This window comes from Pseudorca crassidens, chromosome 20 (genome assembly GCF_039906515.1).
Source record: "Pseudorca crassidens isolate mPseCra1 chromosome 20, mPseCra1.hap1, whole genome shotgun sequence".
NCBI lineage: Eukaryota > Metazoa > Chordata > Mammalia > Artiodactyla > Delphinidae > Pseudorca > Pseudorca crassidens.
In genome coordinates this window covers 10551072-10565562 of record NC_090315.1, presented here as the reverse complement: position 1 = coordinate 10565562, position 14491 = coordinate 10551072, and the positions used below count along the sequence as shown (strand labels likewise).

The 14491-nt window shown below is 52.0% G+C and overlaps 2 protein-coding genes across 2 annotated transcripts; both read left to right on the top strand.

The window, feature by feature from the left end:
• The first annotated feature begins 297 nt into the window (after nucleotides 1-297).
• Nucleotides 298-4553, top strand: PNMA8C (PNMA family member 8C). The gene has a single exon (XM_067718438.1). The coding sequence runs from the start codon at nucleotides 826-828 to the stop codon at nucleotides 1435-1437; it is 612 nt and encodes a 203-aa protein (XP_067574539.1). The 5' UTR covers nucleotides 298-825; the 3' UTR covers nucleotides 1438-4553.
• Nucleotides 4554-9779: 5226 nt separating this feature from the next.
• Nucleotides 9780-12703, top strand: CCDC8 (coiled-coil domain containing 8). Its single transcript, XM_067717902.1, has one exon. It carries the CDS (start codon nucleotides 10676-10678, stop codon nucleotides 12107-12109), a length of 1434 nt encoding a protein of 477 aa, XP_067574003.1. The 5' UTR covers nucleotides 9780-10675; the 3' UTR covers nucleotides 12110-12703.
• The last annotated feature ends 1788 nt before the right edge of the window (nucleotides 12704-14491 follow it).

Genomic DNA, 14491 nt, shown 5'->3' with positions numbered 1-14491 from the left:
CCTGTTCTCATCATTCTTTGAGTATTTCCTTACTTTCTGACCCCAAAAATGTTCCAGACTCTTCTTGTATCTTCCCTGTCCCCCGACCCCTAGAATCAGCTATTTTCTCAAGGGAGAAGAGAGGGTACTTCTGAAGGCGGGTGGCTGACCCCTCACCCCTGAATGACCCCCCTCAGACTCAGATTTCAATGCAGCGGGCCGGGCCATTGGCAGAGGCAATGCTCTAGGAGTTGCCATGGAGACCGCTGAGCTGCAGAGCGGAAGGAGGCGGTGATGTCATTGTGGGAGCAAGTGCAGCGGCCACATCCTTGTCTCAGCCAGGCTACAGGGCAGTGAGGGTAGCCTCTGGGCCAGCGGCAAGGAACGAGCCGCCCTGCCCGCCAGGCACCCTCGCAGGACACCCCGGTGACAGCAGCCCCAGAGCGATCAGCCGTCCCAGATTTGCTGAGACTGACAGGGCCTGCGAGGCCTTTGAGGACCACCGCCAGAAGAGGGACCAGCATCTTCATACTCTCTCTGGTGCGGCCTTGCCTAGGACTCAGGATCCACGAGCTAGCCGGCAGACACCCACCCCTGCTTCACACTCTGTAAGTCCCTAGGAATTCCCAAGAGCCCCCTGGGAGGGAGGTTACAGAAGGCTGGACACTGTGCAGCCCTGTGGGCAGGGCCTGGGGCATCTTTGGCCGAGGTGGACAAACTAGGCCCCGTGAGGCCTCTCTCTTTGCCTTCGGAAGGGGTCGTGGCGTCCTGGATAACGTTTTGGATTCCCGAGACAGCTCAGGTGTGCGCCATCGGGCATACTGCTGCCTCAGAGAGCTGGGTAAGATGCTTTTCGGCGTCAAGGACATTGCATTGTTGGAGCATGGGTGCAAGGTTTTTGAGGTGGACAGTTACAAGTCTCTGATGATCCTGGGTATCCCGGAAAACTGCAACCGTGAGGAATTCGAAGAGATCATACAGGCCTCCCTAAAACCTCTGGGTAAGTTCAAAGTGGCTGGGAAGGCCTTTGTGGAAGAAGAGAGCTCCAAGGCCGTCATCGTTAGGCTGGCAGAGGACATCAATTATGCCATGATCTCCAGGGAGATCAAGGGCAAGGGCGGCATGTGGAGAGTGGTCTACATGCCCCGGAAGCAGGATATTGAATTCCTGACCAAGCTGAACCTCTTCCTGCAGAGCCAGGGCAGGACGGCGGAAGATGTGGCCCGGGTCCTAAGGCAGGAACTGTGCCCGACAGTGACGGGCCCCAGAGAACTTCCTGCCAGAAACTGCTATGAGCCTGGGCCAGGGGAGAAACCGGGGCCTGGGGCCACTGCTGCAGGGGACGGGGTGCCACCTCTGGACTCCACGAAGGAGAGCAAGGCGGGAGATGGCAAGAAAGGCAAGCGGAAGCACAAGAAAAACCGTCGACGACACCATGCATCTGACAGGAAGCTGTGAGGTGACCTGGGGTGGGCGTCAGCTGAGTGGGTGTGGGTGGCGACTTGGAAAGGTGGGTGCCCTCTGAGTAAGTTCGGGGGATGAGAGTGAATGTGGATAATGCGAGTGAGGATGGGTTACCCAGTCAAGGGAGTGGGCAACTTTTCAGTAAGAATGGGTAACATCTGACTAGTGTGAGCAAAGGTGGGTATTTTTGTTTTTGGTTTTTTCGCGGTACGCGGGCCTCTCACTGCCGTGGCCTCTCCGTTGCAGAGCACAGGCTCCGGACGCGCAGGCTCAGCGGCCATGGCTCACGGGCCCAGCCGCTCCGCGGCATGTGGGATCTTCCCGGACTGGGGCACGAACCCGTGTCCTCTGCATTGGCAGGCGGACTCTCAACCACTGCGCCACCAGGGAAGCCCTGCATTGTTTTTAAAAGGGGGGTGTTATCAGATCTCATGGCCAAGATAACACAAAACACACAGCTTTCTTCTATCTCACTGGCTTCCAGTGGCTGATGGGAAAAGTGAAACAATTTATCTGGAATAAAAAGACTAACAGCTATCCTGTGTTCCAGGCACTGTGCAGAGTCCTTCATATTCACTAATTCATTGTATCTTCCCATCCCTTGGGGTATGGGACTATAGGTCCACAACCCCTGATTCAAAACCCTCGGGCCAGATGTGGTTCGGAATTCAGAGTATTGGGTTTTAGAAAAGTGATACAGAGACTATATCTTATATTGTGTAATTCACCCCCAGGGGGGATTTGGGCAGCTCCCATAATCATATCCATTAGTATTCTAATAGTAGAGAAATACTGACATTAAGTGAAATAAATGAAAACTGCAAATAGCCTCCTGTCAGTCTAGATATTGCTTCCAATTTTTTTTCATTTTTTGGATACATTTTTTGGTGCAAAGCTTTCAGAGCTTTTTGGATTTCAGAAGAGGAGCTAAGTGATTATGAACTATCATTTTATCGTGACCATCTTCTCATTCTATGGCTGAAGAAAGCGATGCTCAGAAAGGTTAAGTGACTTGCCTAAGGCCACACAGGAAAGCTCAAAAGAAATTGAAGCCCAGGTCTTTCTGACTACAGTCTGTGCCCTAACACAGATCCCAAGAAAAGGGGACAGGTCACACCACAGTGGGGGGGCACACGAGGAAGCTCCAGGATTGGTCAGGAGGCAGAGGGAGAGGGAGAGGGGGAACCGTGGACAAGAACTTTATTATGGTTTCTTCAGGGAAGGAATGGGTGAGGCAGGGAAGGCAGGCTCAGAATTGGCTAGTCTGAAAAATTTCAGCAGGCTCTGGGGTAAAGGGGCTGTCCCTAGGTGTCTGGGACCTGGCCCCGGAGTGAATAGGGTAGGTGGATGGTGGCCCAGAGTGTGAGGGCTTAATAAAGAAGGTAGCTGGGGGCACGGGCTCTGGATTGGTTGGTTCGTTTGCATTTGAAGAACACGTTCAAGGACAAGCATTGTTCCCTTTCTCTAGGAATTGCCTAACCCTGGGAAGGGCAGCCCCTCAAGGGTCAGCAAGTCCCCAGATGTCAAAGCATCAGAGTACAGAAAATAAAAGACATGGTTAATACAGTGATAAACATACAACATGGATAACTATCTCTGTAAGTTCATAGTGGAACTAAATTCCTCTAATCTGCTTGCTCATTAGGCAACCTGCCAGTTAAGGCAGCAGAAGCCTCTGTCTGGTGTATGGAGGTTGGAGGTGAGGAATAGTGTTGGACGGATGGCCTGGGTACGAGTCCGGTCTCTTCCACTTCCCAGAGCGTGAGCCTGGGCACGCCTCTTATCCCCCTGTGCCTTGGGTTGCTTATCTGTAAAATGGGGCTAGTAGTAACCTATTTCACCAGGTTTGGGGGAGGAGTAAATCTGTCCAGACATATAAAGGACTTAGCACAGTGGCTGAGAGGGGGAAGCTGTTAAGTGTTGGCCGTTGGGATCCTGGATCCAGTGACAGTTGCGTTTTGCGTTGACAAAGAACACAGTCTGGTTTTAGAGCTCAGATTCCTGAACTTGATAAAAGCGTACCCAGCTCCCACAGCAGACTACGTGTTCTCTGTGTGCTGACAAAAGGCTGCTTCAGAATGGGATGCCGAAAGGCAGACTGGTGAATCTACCAAGGTCATGACCTTCGGAAGACAGTACCCACAGTTCCCTGGCATCAACAGGGCACACAATGGAAGGAGTGTCAAAGGATTTGGAGCTACACGGTCCTGGGCTCAATTCTTGATTCTGCTACCTGTTTAGCCGTGTGTCTTCAGGGAGCTGACTTCACATCTCTGGGCCTTAGTTTCTTTATCTGTAAAGTGGGGCTAATGCTACCCATGCTGCAGATTCTTTGCAACAGAGAGAGGATACAGCTTGCAGTGAAAAACGTAGGCTCTGAAATATTCATAGGAGCTTTAGTCATAAATCTGCTAGAACCCAGATCTCCACTGAGAAGCGAATGGATAAATCGTGGAGTATTCACTCAATAAATGATGACATAGCAACTAAAAGGAATGATCTACAGATACAGCAACACAGATGAGTTCCCAAATCATGATGTTGAGTGAAAGAAGCCAAACAAAAAGGACACATTGTATGATTCTTTTGATATAAAACGCTAAAAAAAGCAACACTTATAGGACAGAAGTCAGATCAGTGGTTGGGGGTAGGCAGAGGTGACGGCCATAAACGGTACAAGGGGAGTTTTGGGGCTGATGGAAGGATTCTATATCTTGATGGTGGTGACTCTAAAACTTACCACAATGGACATTTAAAAAGGTTACGTTGTATAAGATATAAAGTATACTTTCAATAAAACTGACTTAATGAAATAAAGAGTGGGCGGTCTAGAGGTGGGCTGCCTGGGTAAAGTACTTCATTTTTGTGCCTCAATTTCCTCATCTGTGAAATGGGTTGATAGTAATCGTACCTATTGTTGAGGGTGATCATGAAGACTCAAAAAGATGCTATCTGAAGATCAAGTGCTCAGTAAGGGGGAGGCGATTTTACAGGAAAGTTCAGTGTGAGATATGTGAATGCCAAAAGTTTCATAGACTCCTGAGAGAAGGGAGGTCTAACCATTGGAACGCCCTCGTGTGAGGCTGGCGACGAGGGGCAGGCAGCAGACAGAAGCTTGTGGCCCCATCACGCCAGTCTCTGTCACCATCTTCACATGGCCTCCTCCGATTCTGTACCTCTTTTCTGTGTCTCTGTCATCTGCTTCCTCTGCTTCTCTCTTATAAGGACATTCCTGATGGTAGTTTTTGGGTCCACCCAGATAATCCATGGCAATCTCATCTCAAATCTTTACCTGCATCTGCAAAGACCCTTTTTCCAGATAAAGCACCATTTTCCAATTCCAGGGATGAGGACCTGAAATCTTTGGGTAGATATTATTCAACCTGAGAGCCCCCCGCGCCCTTTAAAGGGCTCCTCTATGTTGCTAAAATTGGACAAACCGTAATTTCCGATCTGGTTCTTCGCTGCTATTGTGGTACTTCCAGTTGGTCAAGTTCCTCTAGGGACATTCAGTTCCTCACCTACTTCTGTCCATCCTTACCAGCCATCACCTCTGTCAGAGTCATTTGGGAAGATTTTTAAATGTAGTACCCCACCCCCACCCTAAGACATTCTGATCCAGTAGGCTGGACTCAGGAAAGTGGGATTTCTAAAACTCTTCCCAGTGATTCTAATGTGCAACCAGATTTGAGAATCACTGCTTTAGAGAAATGTGCCACATGAATAAATGAATGAATGAATGATTCTTTAAATATACGGCTGCTCTAACTACCAGCTTTGCTTCCATACTCACCAGAAGCCTTCAGATTTGGGATTGGGGAGGGTGGGAGGGGAGAGCGACCCAATTATGTGGTTGGAGTGTGGGCCACAAGGCTGCTTCCTGCTGTATGTGTTGAGGACCTACTATGTGCTGTCACTTAACCCAGTGATATCTGGTTCAAAAGTGTGGATAATTTATATCCTGTTCATTCTAGATAGGGATCTGATTTCGGGACATTTAGGACAAATCTGGTGACTGTGCCAGAGTTACAAATGTCACCTGGGAGAGAAGTCTTCGGGGATTGCCCGCCAACCTTGTTCCCTACCCACAACCACCACAGGCAACAGGGCAAATAAAGGAGGCTTAAGAGTATGGGGCTGGAGGGACTTCCCTGGCAGTCCAGTGGTTAAGATTCTGCACTTCCGGGCTTCCCTGGTGGCGCAGCGGTTGAGAGTCCGCCTGCCGATGCAGGCGACACGAGTTCGCGCCCCAGTCCGGGAGGATCCCACATGCCGCGGAGCGGCGGGGCCCGTGAGCCATGGCCGCTGAGCCTTGCGCGTCCGGAGCCTGTGCTCCGCAACGGGAGAGGCCACAGCAGTGAGAGGCCCGCGTACCGCAAAAAAAAAAAAAAAAAGATTCTGCACTTCCACTGCAGGGGACACAGGTTCGACCCCTGGTCAGGGAACTAAGATCCCACATTATTTAAAAAGAGTATGGGGTGGGACTTCCTTGGTGGTCCAGTGGTTAAGCCTTCCCCTTCCAATGCAGGGGGTGTGGATTCGATCCCTGGTGGGGGAGCTGAGATCCCACATGCCTGCAAACAAGGAACCAAAACATAAAACAGAAGCAATATTGTAACAATTTCAATAAAGACTTAAAAAAAAAAGAAGTAGGAGGCTGGGATCTAAGAATCCTGAGTGATTCAAAGTTCTGCCACTTCTTAGCTGTGTGGCTGCCTTTGGCCTCAGTTTTTCTCATCTGAAAAATGGGAATAATACTTGTTTAGGAGGGGTTGTGGGATTAAAAGAGAAAATGCACAGGGTTGGGGGTAAAATAGGTGCTCAAGAAAAATGAATTATTATCAGTATTATTACATTCCAGGCTTGAGGGCTTATGCAAAGATGAAAGCTGCTGAGAAAAAAGAAAACAGATCGATCTGCTTGTACTGATACGGAAAGACTTCAAGATATGCTACTAAAAAAAAAAAAAAAAGATATGCTACTAAGTGAAAAAAGCATGTTTTATAGCACTAGATCTAGAATCCCCTCATTCATTCATTCAACAGATACTTTGAGCTCCGATCAGCACTGTTCTAGATTCTGCAAATTCAGCAGCGAACAAACTAGACAAATATCCCTGCTGTCATGGGGCTAGTATTCTAATAGGGTGAGACAATGAATAAATAAGAAAATACGAGGACGTGGTAAATGATGTGATGAAAATAATTCAGGATCATGTTAAAAATCCTCATGGGTTAAATTCTAAAATTACCAATGCCAGCATTTTTTTTTTAGAAAACAAAGTACAGAGGCATTTAACTGTGGTTACTTTGGGGGGAGAGGCTGGAGGCTTGGGACGGGGGGAGGGAGACTTGTTTTTCATTTTAGCCTTTCTGTAAACTTCAGCATTTTCTTAAGTGTGTGTGTGTGTTACTTTTATTAATTTTTTTTAAAGTGGCAACCAAGTGTAGCTGGGTAGAGAGCGCTGAGCCATGTTTTGTTTTCTTCCTCCATTCTTTCTGGATTTTTCATTTCTTTTAAACAAGTACAGAAGTAGGAGCTATAATTATCGGTTTTTTCCGGGGCGGCTGGAGAATCTCGCCTGCCAGCGAGCTGGGTAATCCAAATCGCCCACAGCGGAACTGCTCAGGGATTGGCAATTTGTGTAACAATGTTGAACATTTGAGGGTTTTATTTCTAGGATAATCCCCAATAATAATTTTACCAGTTACAAAACCCAATGCCTCATCCGCGAGGCCATTCCCACGTGGAAGCCTTGACTTATCAGAGTTGGATTCTTAAGCCAACATTCCTCAACCAGAGGTGTCGCAGAAATTTTTAGTTTCGGACCTCTACAAAGCAGCTTCTCAGGGAAGCTGATTTGTGGGATCAGGCCGAGGGAAGTAATAAGAGGCTGAGAGGAGTGGCTACCTTGCTCCGCCCTCCGCCTCCGCCCACCCTCTCAGAGCGGACCATCGGGAAGGAGTGCATCTTCCTCGTTGCCATGGAGAACGCTGGGAGGCGGGGAGAGAAATTGTGCAAGAGGGAGGGGCGTAGTGACCCCGGCGGCTGGGATGGAGCTTGTGAGAGGAGGAGGAGAAAATCCAGCGAAGCCTAACGATCCGGCTCTGCAAAGGCAAAAACAACCCGAATGAGCCAATAACTGTGAAGAGGTCTCAGCGAGACCTTAACCATCCCCCGCCCCCGCAAGCATCTTTCTTCCTCCCTTCTTTCCTTCTCTCCCTTCCTTCTTTCCCTAAACATCTGCCTGCTTCCTTCAAGAGTGAAATAAAATCACACGTGGTGAGTTAAAGTTACACGTGTTCATTTTTATACTTTTATATTAAAGTCATTAGTTTACAGGTTTTGTTGTTGCGATATTTCTTTTAACAGTTCTAGTTCGTTATAATTGGTCTCCTTTGTAATCCCATGGATGCAATTCTATGCGTTGAAAAACTATCCTGAAAAGGGTCTATGGCACAGAAAGGGTTAAGGATTCCTGGACTGGAGGGCCCAGAAGAGGGTGGAGGCCAACTAGTAGTTTGGGGGTGGCAGGCAGTATGACCTTTCTAAAATGATGACCTTTGAGGTAGGAGATTGCCAAGAGGATGTGGGAGCAGAACATTTTGGGTGTTGGGAACAGCAAGTGCAAAGGCCCTGAGGTGGCAGTAAGCCTGTGTGTTGGATGAACAGTTAGGAGGCAGGTGTGGCTGGAGTGGAGTGAGGAGGAGAGGAAGAGAGAGGGAAGTGGGGAGATTTAATAGGGCTTCGTGGGCCTCAGAGTTACCTGGGAAGCTTTGCAAATCCTGGTCAACACGTCCCAGGGATCCTGACGCACTATGTCTGTGGCCAAGTCTGAGGACCTTAAATTTAATTTAACTTATTTTAATGAACATTACTTTTCTTTTTTGGCCCCTCTGCAGGGTTTGTGGGATCTTAATTCCCCGACCAGGGATTGAACCCGTGCCCTTGGCAGTGAAAGTGCGGGGTTGCAACCACTGGACCTCCAGGGAATTCCCTTAATGAACATTTTCGATTGCTAAAAAATCTAAGGAATCCTAAAGGATATGGAGTGAAAAGTACATGTCTCTGCCACCTCTGGGGGTCCCTAGTCCCCCTCCCCAGACACAGCCATTTTGGGCGGTACTTATATATGTGATGAGTAAACATATGCACCTAGACCCTTTGGCCTTCGCATGCGCACACGCTCACACACACGTCAGACTGTTTCAGATTCAAATCCAGGTTCCAATACTTCCTGGCCATGTGACCTTGAGCAAGTGATTTTATTTCCTCAGCTATAAAATGGGAATGATCATCATATTACCTGTCTCATAATGTTTTGGTGAGTTAATTTCATGAGTTAATTCGTAGAGAGCACTTAGAAAGATGCCTAGTACATAGGAAGTGCTCCATAAAAGGTGACTATTCTCAGTCACTTCTTTTTTTTCATAGCTGCCTAGTATATATCACTTTAAGAACAGAGCTGTACAGTTTAGTCAATTACTACAAATGAACAATTAGGTTCATTTGACACAGGCTGGGACCTGGGATCCTTTGCTGCAGTGCTGCCATGCTTGCACCTGGACACACGTCTCCTCCAGCAACAGAATACAAGGAAACTATATGGGACTAAAAATAACTGCATGCATGCGCAGTTAGGGCAAATGCTGGACAAAAGATACCAAAAAATTCCAACTGCCACTTTTGAAGAGCCCAGAACAAAAGCAGGGGGTCTGGAGCAAAAACAGGGTACTGCGCATGCCCCCTGCACACAACATCACCTAAGGGGTGGGCAAACCACCTAAGCCACCGCTCCAGCCGGACCCCTGGACACACCCCTACCCTCACCCCATATGAGGATCTCCCCACACACACACACACCCGGCCCCAGGGAGCGAGCCGGCAAGAGAACGTGTTGTTTGTTCACACACCCCCCTGCTGCGGCAGGGGCCCCAATAAAGCCTTGCCTGAATTCCTTGTCTGGCCTCTGATCAATTTCTATTGATTAAGGAGGTGAAGAACCCTGGTCGGTAACACATTCATTCACTCAAAAATATTTCTTGGGCACCTACTGTGTGCCAAGCCCCACACTGCGGTTGGTGCAGAAAGACCCTGGTACCAAGGTCTCCACCCACACATCTCGGTATATAGGTAGGAACTGCTGGTACCACAAGTCACGCGATTTTAAAACGGTAATATACGGTGCCAATGGCTTTCAAAGGGACTGTCCCATTAGCACGCCCACCTTCAGGGCTTGGCTGGAACCCGCACGTTTAGGATGGCAGGTTTGGGAACTGCTGCCTTTCCTGGGGTAAGGTGCTGACGTGGGCTTGGGCTTTGGCGCGGGCGTTCAGCTTGGAAGATAGGGCCCCTGAGAGGCCCGGGGCGCGGCCACACCCCTGTGGGGGAGGGGAGCGAGGGCGTCCCGAAGGGAGTGGACAGCCCCCTTGTCAGTCTTCCCGAGTCCCGGAGTGTAAGATGAGAAGGGGGTAGGTGGGCCTCATCCTGGGGGAAGGCGAGGAGGAGCTTCCTGCGCGCGCGCGCTCCTAGGCATTGAGCGCTCGGGCTGGGAGGTGGGAGGTGCGTCAAGGTCAGCCTGGACCGGGGTGGCAGCCTGCCTAGGGGCGGGAGACCCTCCTGGGGAACTGGGCTGCGGCCTCCAAGCGCCTCGGCCATATTGAATAGCCACGGCTGAGCCTTCTTTGTCTGCGAAGTTCTCTCCCAAGTTCCAGGCACGTCCCTGGAACAGGAAGAGCCTCCGGGCAGCCCCTGTATCGCAGCTGCAGCCGGGACACCCGTTTGCAGCTTGCGGTGGGCTTGAAGCCTCAGGACTGACCTCATCCCGGCTCACGTAAGCATCCTGGAAATTGATCCCCACCAGTCCTTGAGGGGAGCGGGACTTGATCAAGACCAGACTCGTTGCAGGCGGAGAAATTGGGAGGGGAGACTCTCCCGGCGGCGCCACCGAGACCCCACCCTCACCCCCAAGACCCGGGGCTACGAGTAGTTTGGGCTCATTGCCCCCACCCCAGATTTCACCCTGGAGATTTTAAAGACCCTCGAGAAAAGCCATGTGGGGGGCTGGTTCCCCTGGGGCTTCCTCCCATCCCCCGACTGCCTGATCCTCTGGAGCGTCCCCGACGTCTGCAAAGATGTGGATTTGGACGTCCTCGTGGAAGCCTTGAAGCCTGTAGGGACCTTTAAGAAGATCGGCAAGGTGTTTCGCCGGGAGGAGGACTCCACAGTGGGGATGCTGCAAATCGGGGAGGACGTGGACTATTTGCTCATCCCCCGCGAAGTCAGGCTGGCGGGAGGCGTCTGGAGGGTCATCTCCAAGCCCGCCACCAAGGAGGCGGAATTTCGGGAGCGGCTGATCCAGTTTCTGGAGGAAGAAGGCCGCACCCTGGAGGATGTGGCCCGCATCATAGAGAAGAGCACTCCGCATCCACCCCAACCCCCCAAAAAACCCAAGGGGCCCCGGATGAGGAGAGTCCGGCAGATGGTGGCCCCACCTCCCCGGCTGGTCGTGGGCACTTATGACAGCAGCAACGCCAGTGACAGCGAGTTCAGCGACTTCGAGACCTCCAGAGACAAGGGTGGCAAGGGCCGCAGAGGCACGGGGCGCGGCAGGAAGGTGCGCAAAATGCCTGTGAGTTACCTGGGCAGCAAATTCCTTGGCAGCGACCTGGAGAGCGAGGGTGACGAGGAACTGGTGGAGGCCTTCCTCCGGCGAGGGGAGAAGAAGCCCAGCGCGCCGCCAGCCCGCCGCCGGGTGAACCTGCCAGTGCCCATGTTTGAGGACAACCCGGTGCCCCAGCTGTCCAAGGCGGACAGGTGGCGGGAGTACGTCACCCAGGTGTCCTGGGGGAAGCTGAAGCGGAGGGTGAAGGGCTGGGCACCGAGGTCCAGCCCAGGGGTGGGCGAAGCCTGGCAGGCCTCTACCAGGTTGGAGAGGGATGGCGTATCAGTGCCCCGCAGCGCCAGCCTGGGGGATAATGTGGGAAATGCAGGAGACGGGCAGGTGCCTGAGAGCCCCCCAAGACGGTGGAGGCCTAAGATCAACTGGGCCTCATTCTGGCGTCGCAGGAGAGAGGAGGCAGCAGCCAGGGCTCAGGGGGCAGAGGCTGTAGATGAGCAGAGAGTGGAGGCCGTAGATAATCAGAGGGTGGAGGCCGTAGGTGATCAAAGAGCAGGGGCCGTGGCTGTCCAGGGGGCAGAGGCCATGGCTGTCCAGGGGGCAGAGGCTGTGGGTAATCAGAGGGCAGAAGATGCAGATAATCAGAGGGCAGAAGCCCCAGCTGTCCAGAGGGTAGAGGATGCAGATAATCAGAGGGCAGAGGCACCAGATGTCCAGGGAGCAGAGGCTGTATCTGAGGAGGCAGAGGCCATATCTGACCAGAGGGCAGAGACCCCAGCTGTCCAGGGAGTTGAATCCTTAGCTGCTGGGAGGGCCCTAGGGGTCAGCCCAGGATCTAGGACCCGGAAACAGGTCAAGACAGTGAGGTTCCAGACCCCTGGACGCTTTTCATGGTTCCGAAAGCGCCGGAGAGCCTTCTGGTACGCTCCCCGGTTGCCCACCCTGCCCAAGAGAGCCCCCAGGGCAGGCGGGGCTAGGAGCCTCAGGGTCTTGAGGGCTGAGGCCAGAGCAGAGGCAGAGCACGGGGAGCAGGAAAACCAGCTGTGAGGAGAGGGCAGGGGGGCCACGGAGGACCTCGCCACCTGCCACAGTATGGGCCGCTCAGGGTGTGTCCCTAACTCCGACCCTTGGACAGAGGTGCTATCTCCGTACTTGAAAATGGAGGTACAGCAAGGGCTTGGCAGTGCCCCGTGCATCTCCATCTAACACCCCTCTTTGTTTTCTTGTTAAAATTGTGTCTCTCATGCATTGATTTAATTTTGTTTTCTCGTGGCTTGTGGGATCTTAATTCCTGGATCAGGGATTGAACCTGGGCCCGGCAGTAAAAGTGCCAAATCCTAACCACTGGACCACCAGGGAATTCCCCATGCATTGATTTTTTTTAAATATAGACTCTTTATAGTAACCCAAGGAATGTAAATAAATAAACCCATACAACGGGGTCGGGGTCGTATCACCCATGATTTTAACTTCTTCATATGCAATTCTGGGTGCTCAGCTTGAAAAGGGAGAGGTGAGGGAGAAATTCCTTCCCCTTCTCCTTTTTCTTCGCCCTTTCGCCTGCACACTTAAACTCACTGCCTCCTGGAACTTAAAAAGAGGGCGCAGGTCAACATGCAAATAAAAGTGTTTACAAACTTATTTCTTGGCTGTGGACTCGGCAACTGAAGAGTGCTCCAGGGTGATTTTGTCATAGCCTTGTGTCCCCTCCCCTCCCCCCCTCCATGACGGCGACTTGTGTTTAAGTCACTTTGCTTGCCATCCCCACATTCCTGGGTTCTGCAGGCTTGGTGGGTACAGGGCCCGCAGTTTACATGCTTCGTCACATCTTGGCTACCAAGTACAGAATCATCATCTGGGAAACGTGGCCAAAACGCGGGTTCTGGAGCCCTTTGTGCCAGAGCTGTGAATTGCTGGTGCAGGCTGTGAGGCCCAGGAATCCGTTTTGATCAAGCCCCACAAACGTCTCCTGGGGCAGCTTGGCTCCTGGACACACTGAAAAAACTTCATTGCAATAGGAACAGGGCAAAAGGTGCGTTGTGGTGTGGTAGTGAGCAGTACGCTGTGACTGGCCCTTATAATCGGGAGACATCAGGTTGCTACATGCTGTGGGAGCTGGGGGACATTTCTCTGTGTTGTTTTGTGTCCCCTCACCCAACCTCACTGGGGGAAAAACACAGCAAATGACCCTGGCCCAACCTCGATACAGGCAGGAGAAAAGGGAATTCTTGGAGGGAGGTCTGAAGGTCACCTGGGTCCTCCTGAAGCTGCAGTCCTGGCCTGAGCTTCTTAGACCTGACTCAGTAGAGCTGTAGGGCTGGTTGGGGGTAGGGGGGGCGAGAATATGCATTCCTAAGAAGTTCCCAGGAGACGGGGATGCAGCTGGTTTCAGGACCTTATTTTGAGAACTGCGGCAGCCTGGCCGAAAGTTCAAAAAACAGGCGGAGCTTTGAAGTTTCAAGGCAGTGGACCAGTGCCCGCGCACCTTTAGTGCTCAAGAAGGGCCGTCATCCCCTTGATTTTAACCATCTGTCCTGGAGCGCTTCCTGGTTGGGACAGTGGGCGCACCCTGAGAGCCACCACGGCGCGATTTTAACCATCGGTCTTGGAGCGCCACCTGGTGGATAAACGGGCCACGGCAACTCGCCTGAGTTGACACTACCTCCTCAGGCCTAGTTGTAGCGGGGCGGAGCGTCCTGTCTTGGGGCGGGGCCTGCAATAAGGAAGGCGGGGCCTCGTGGGCAACAGAATTTGAGGAACCGAATAGAGGGAAAGGCTTGTTGTTTTCTGTTTCTGGAGCCCTGGCTTCTCCCTCCAGGCCGTTCTAGGACCAGGTCACATCCCCGGGAGTCTAGGGGGCCCCTGTCTCCGTTTGAGCAGACCGAGGGGTGGGACGGCTTACTCCTAGAGGTCCCAGGAAGGGGAGGGGGGCACGCTCCCGACCTGTCTGCTCGCCCCGACCCCAGGGACCTCTGCACTCTAACAATCTAAACTCCAGTAACGTGGAATCCAAAGAGACAGCCACCCCTGTGAAGGCAGGTGGACTGTTTTGGAGACACGGTCTCCCTTACGCTTAGCAGGGAATCCTGGCACCTGAGCGGTCAGGGGTTACACACGAATAAACCCCAATCACCACAGCCCTGGCCCCGGGCTTTTGCTCGGGCTGTTCCTGCCTCCTGAGAGCGCTTCCCTCGGGTATCTGCCGGCCATACCCCTCCCCTCCAGCGCTGAGGGGAGTCAGCCCACGGGAGGTGGGGTGGGGGACAGCTGGTGGGACGTGCAGGGAGCCACAGGCCCGTGAAGGAGCACCGCCTGGTACTGCAGAGAAAAGCCAACACTCTGTATGGGAATTGTCCCAAACTGAAAATGTTGCAAATAATTCCCACTCTTTGAAACCACCGTGCAGGTTGAGTGACAGATTCGGTGTCT

Bases quoted from the DNA above. Each gene is read 5' to 3' on its own strand.
- PNMA8C (XM_067718438.1), top strand. From the start codon at position 826: ATGCTTTTCGGCGTCAAGGACATTGCATTGTTGGAGCATGGGTGCAAG.
- CCDC8 (XM_067717902.1), top strand. From the start codon at position 10,676: ATGCTGCAAATCGGGGAGGACGTGGACTATTTGCTCATCCCCCGCGAA.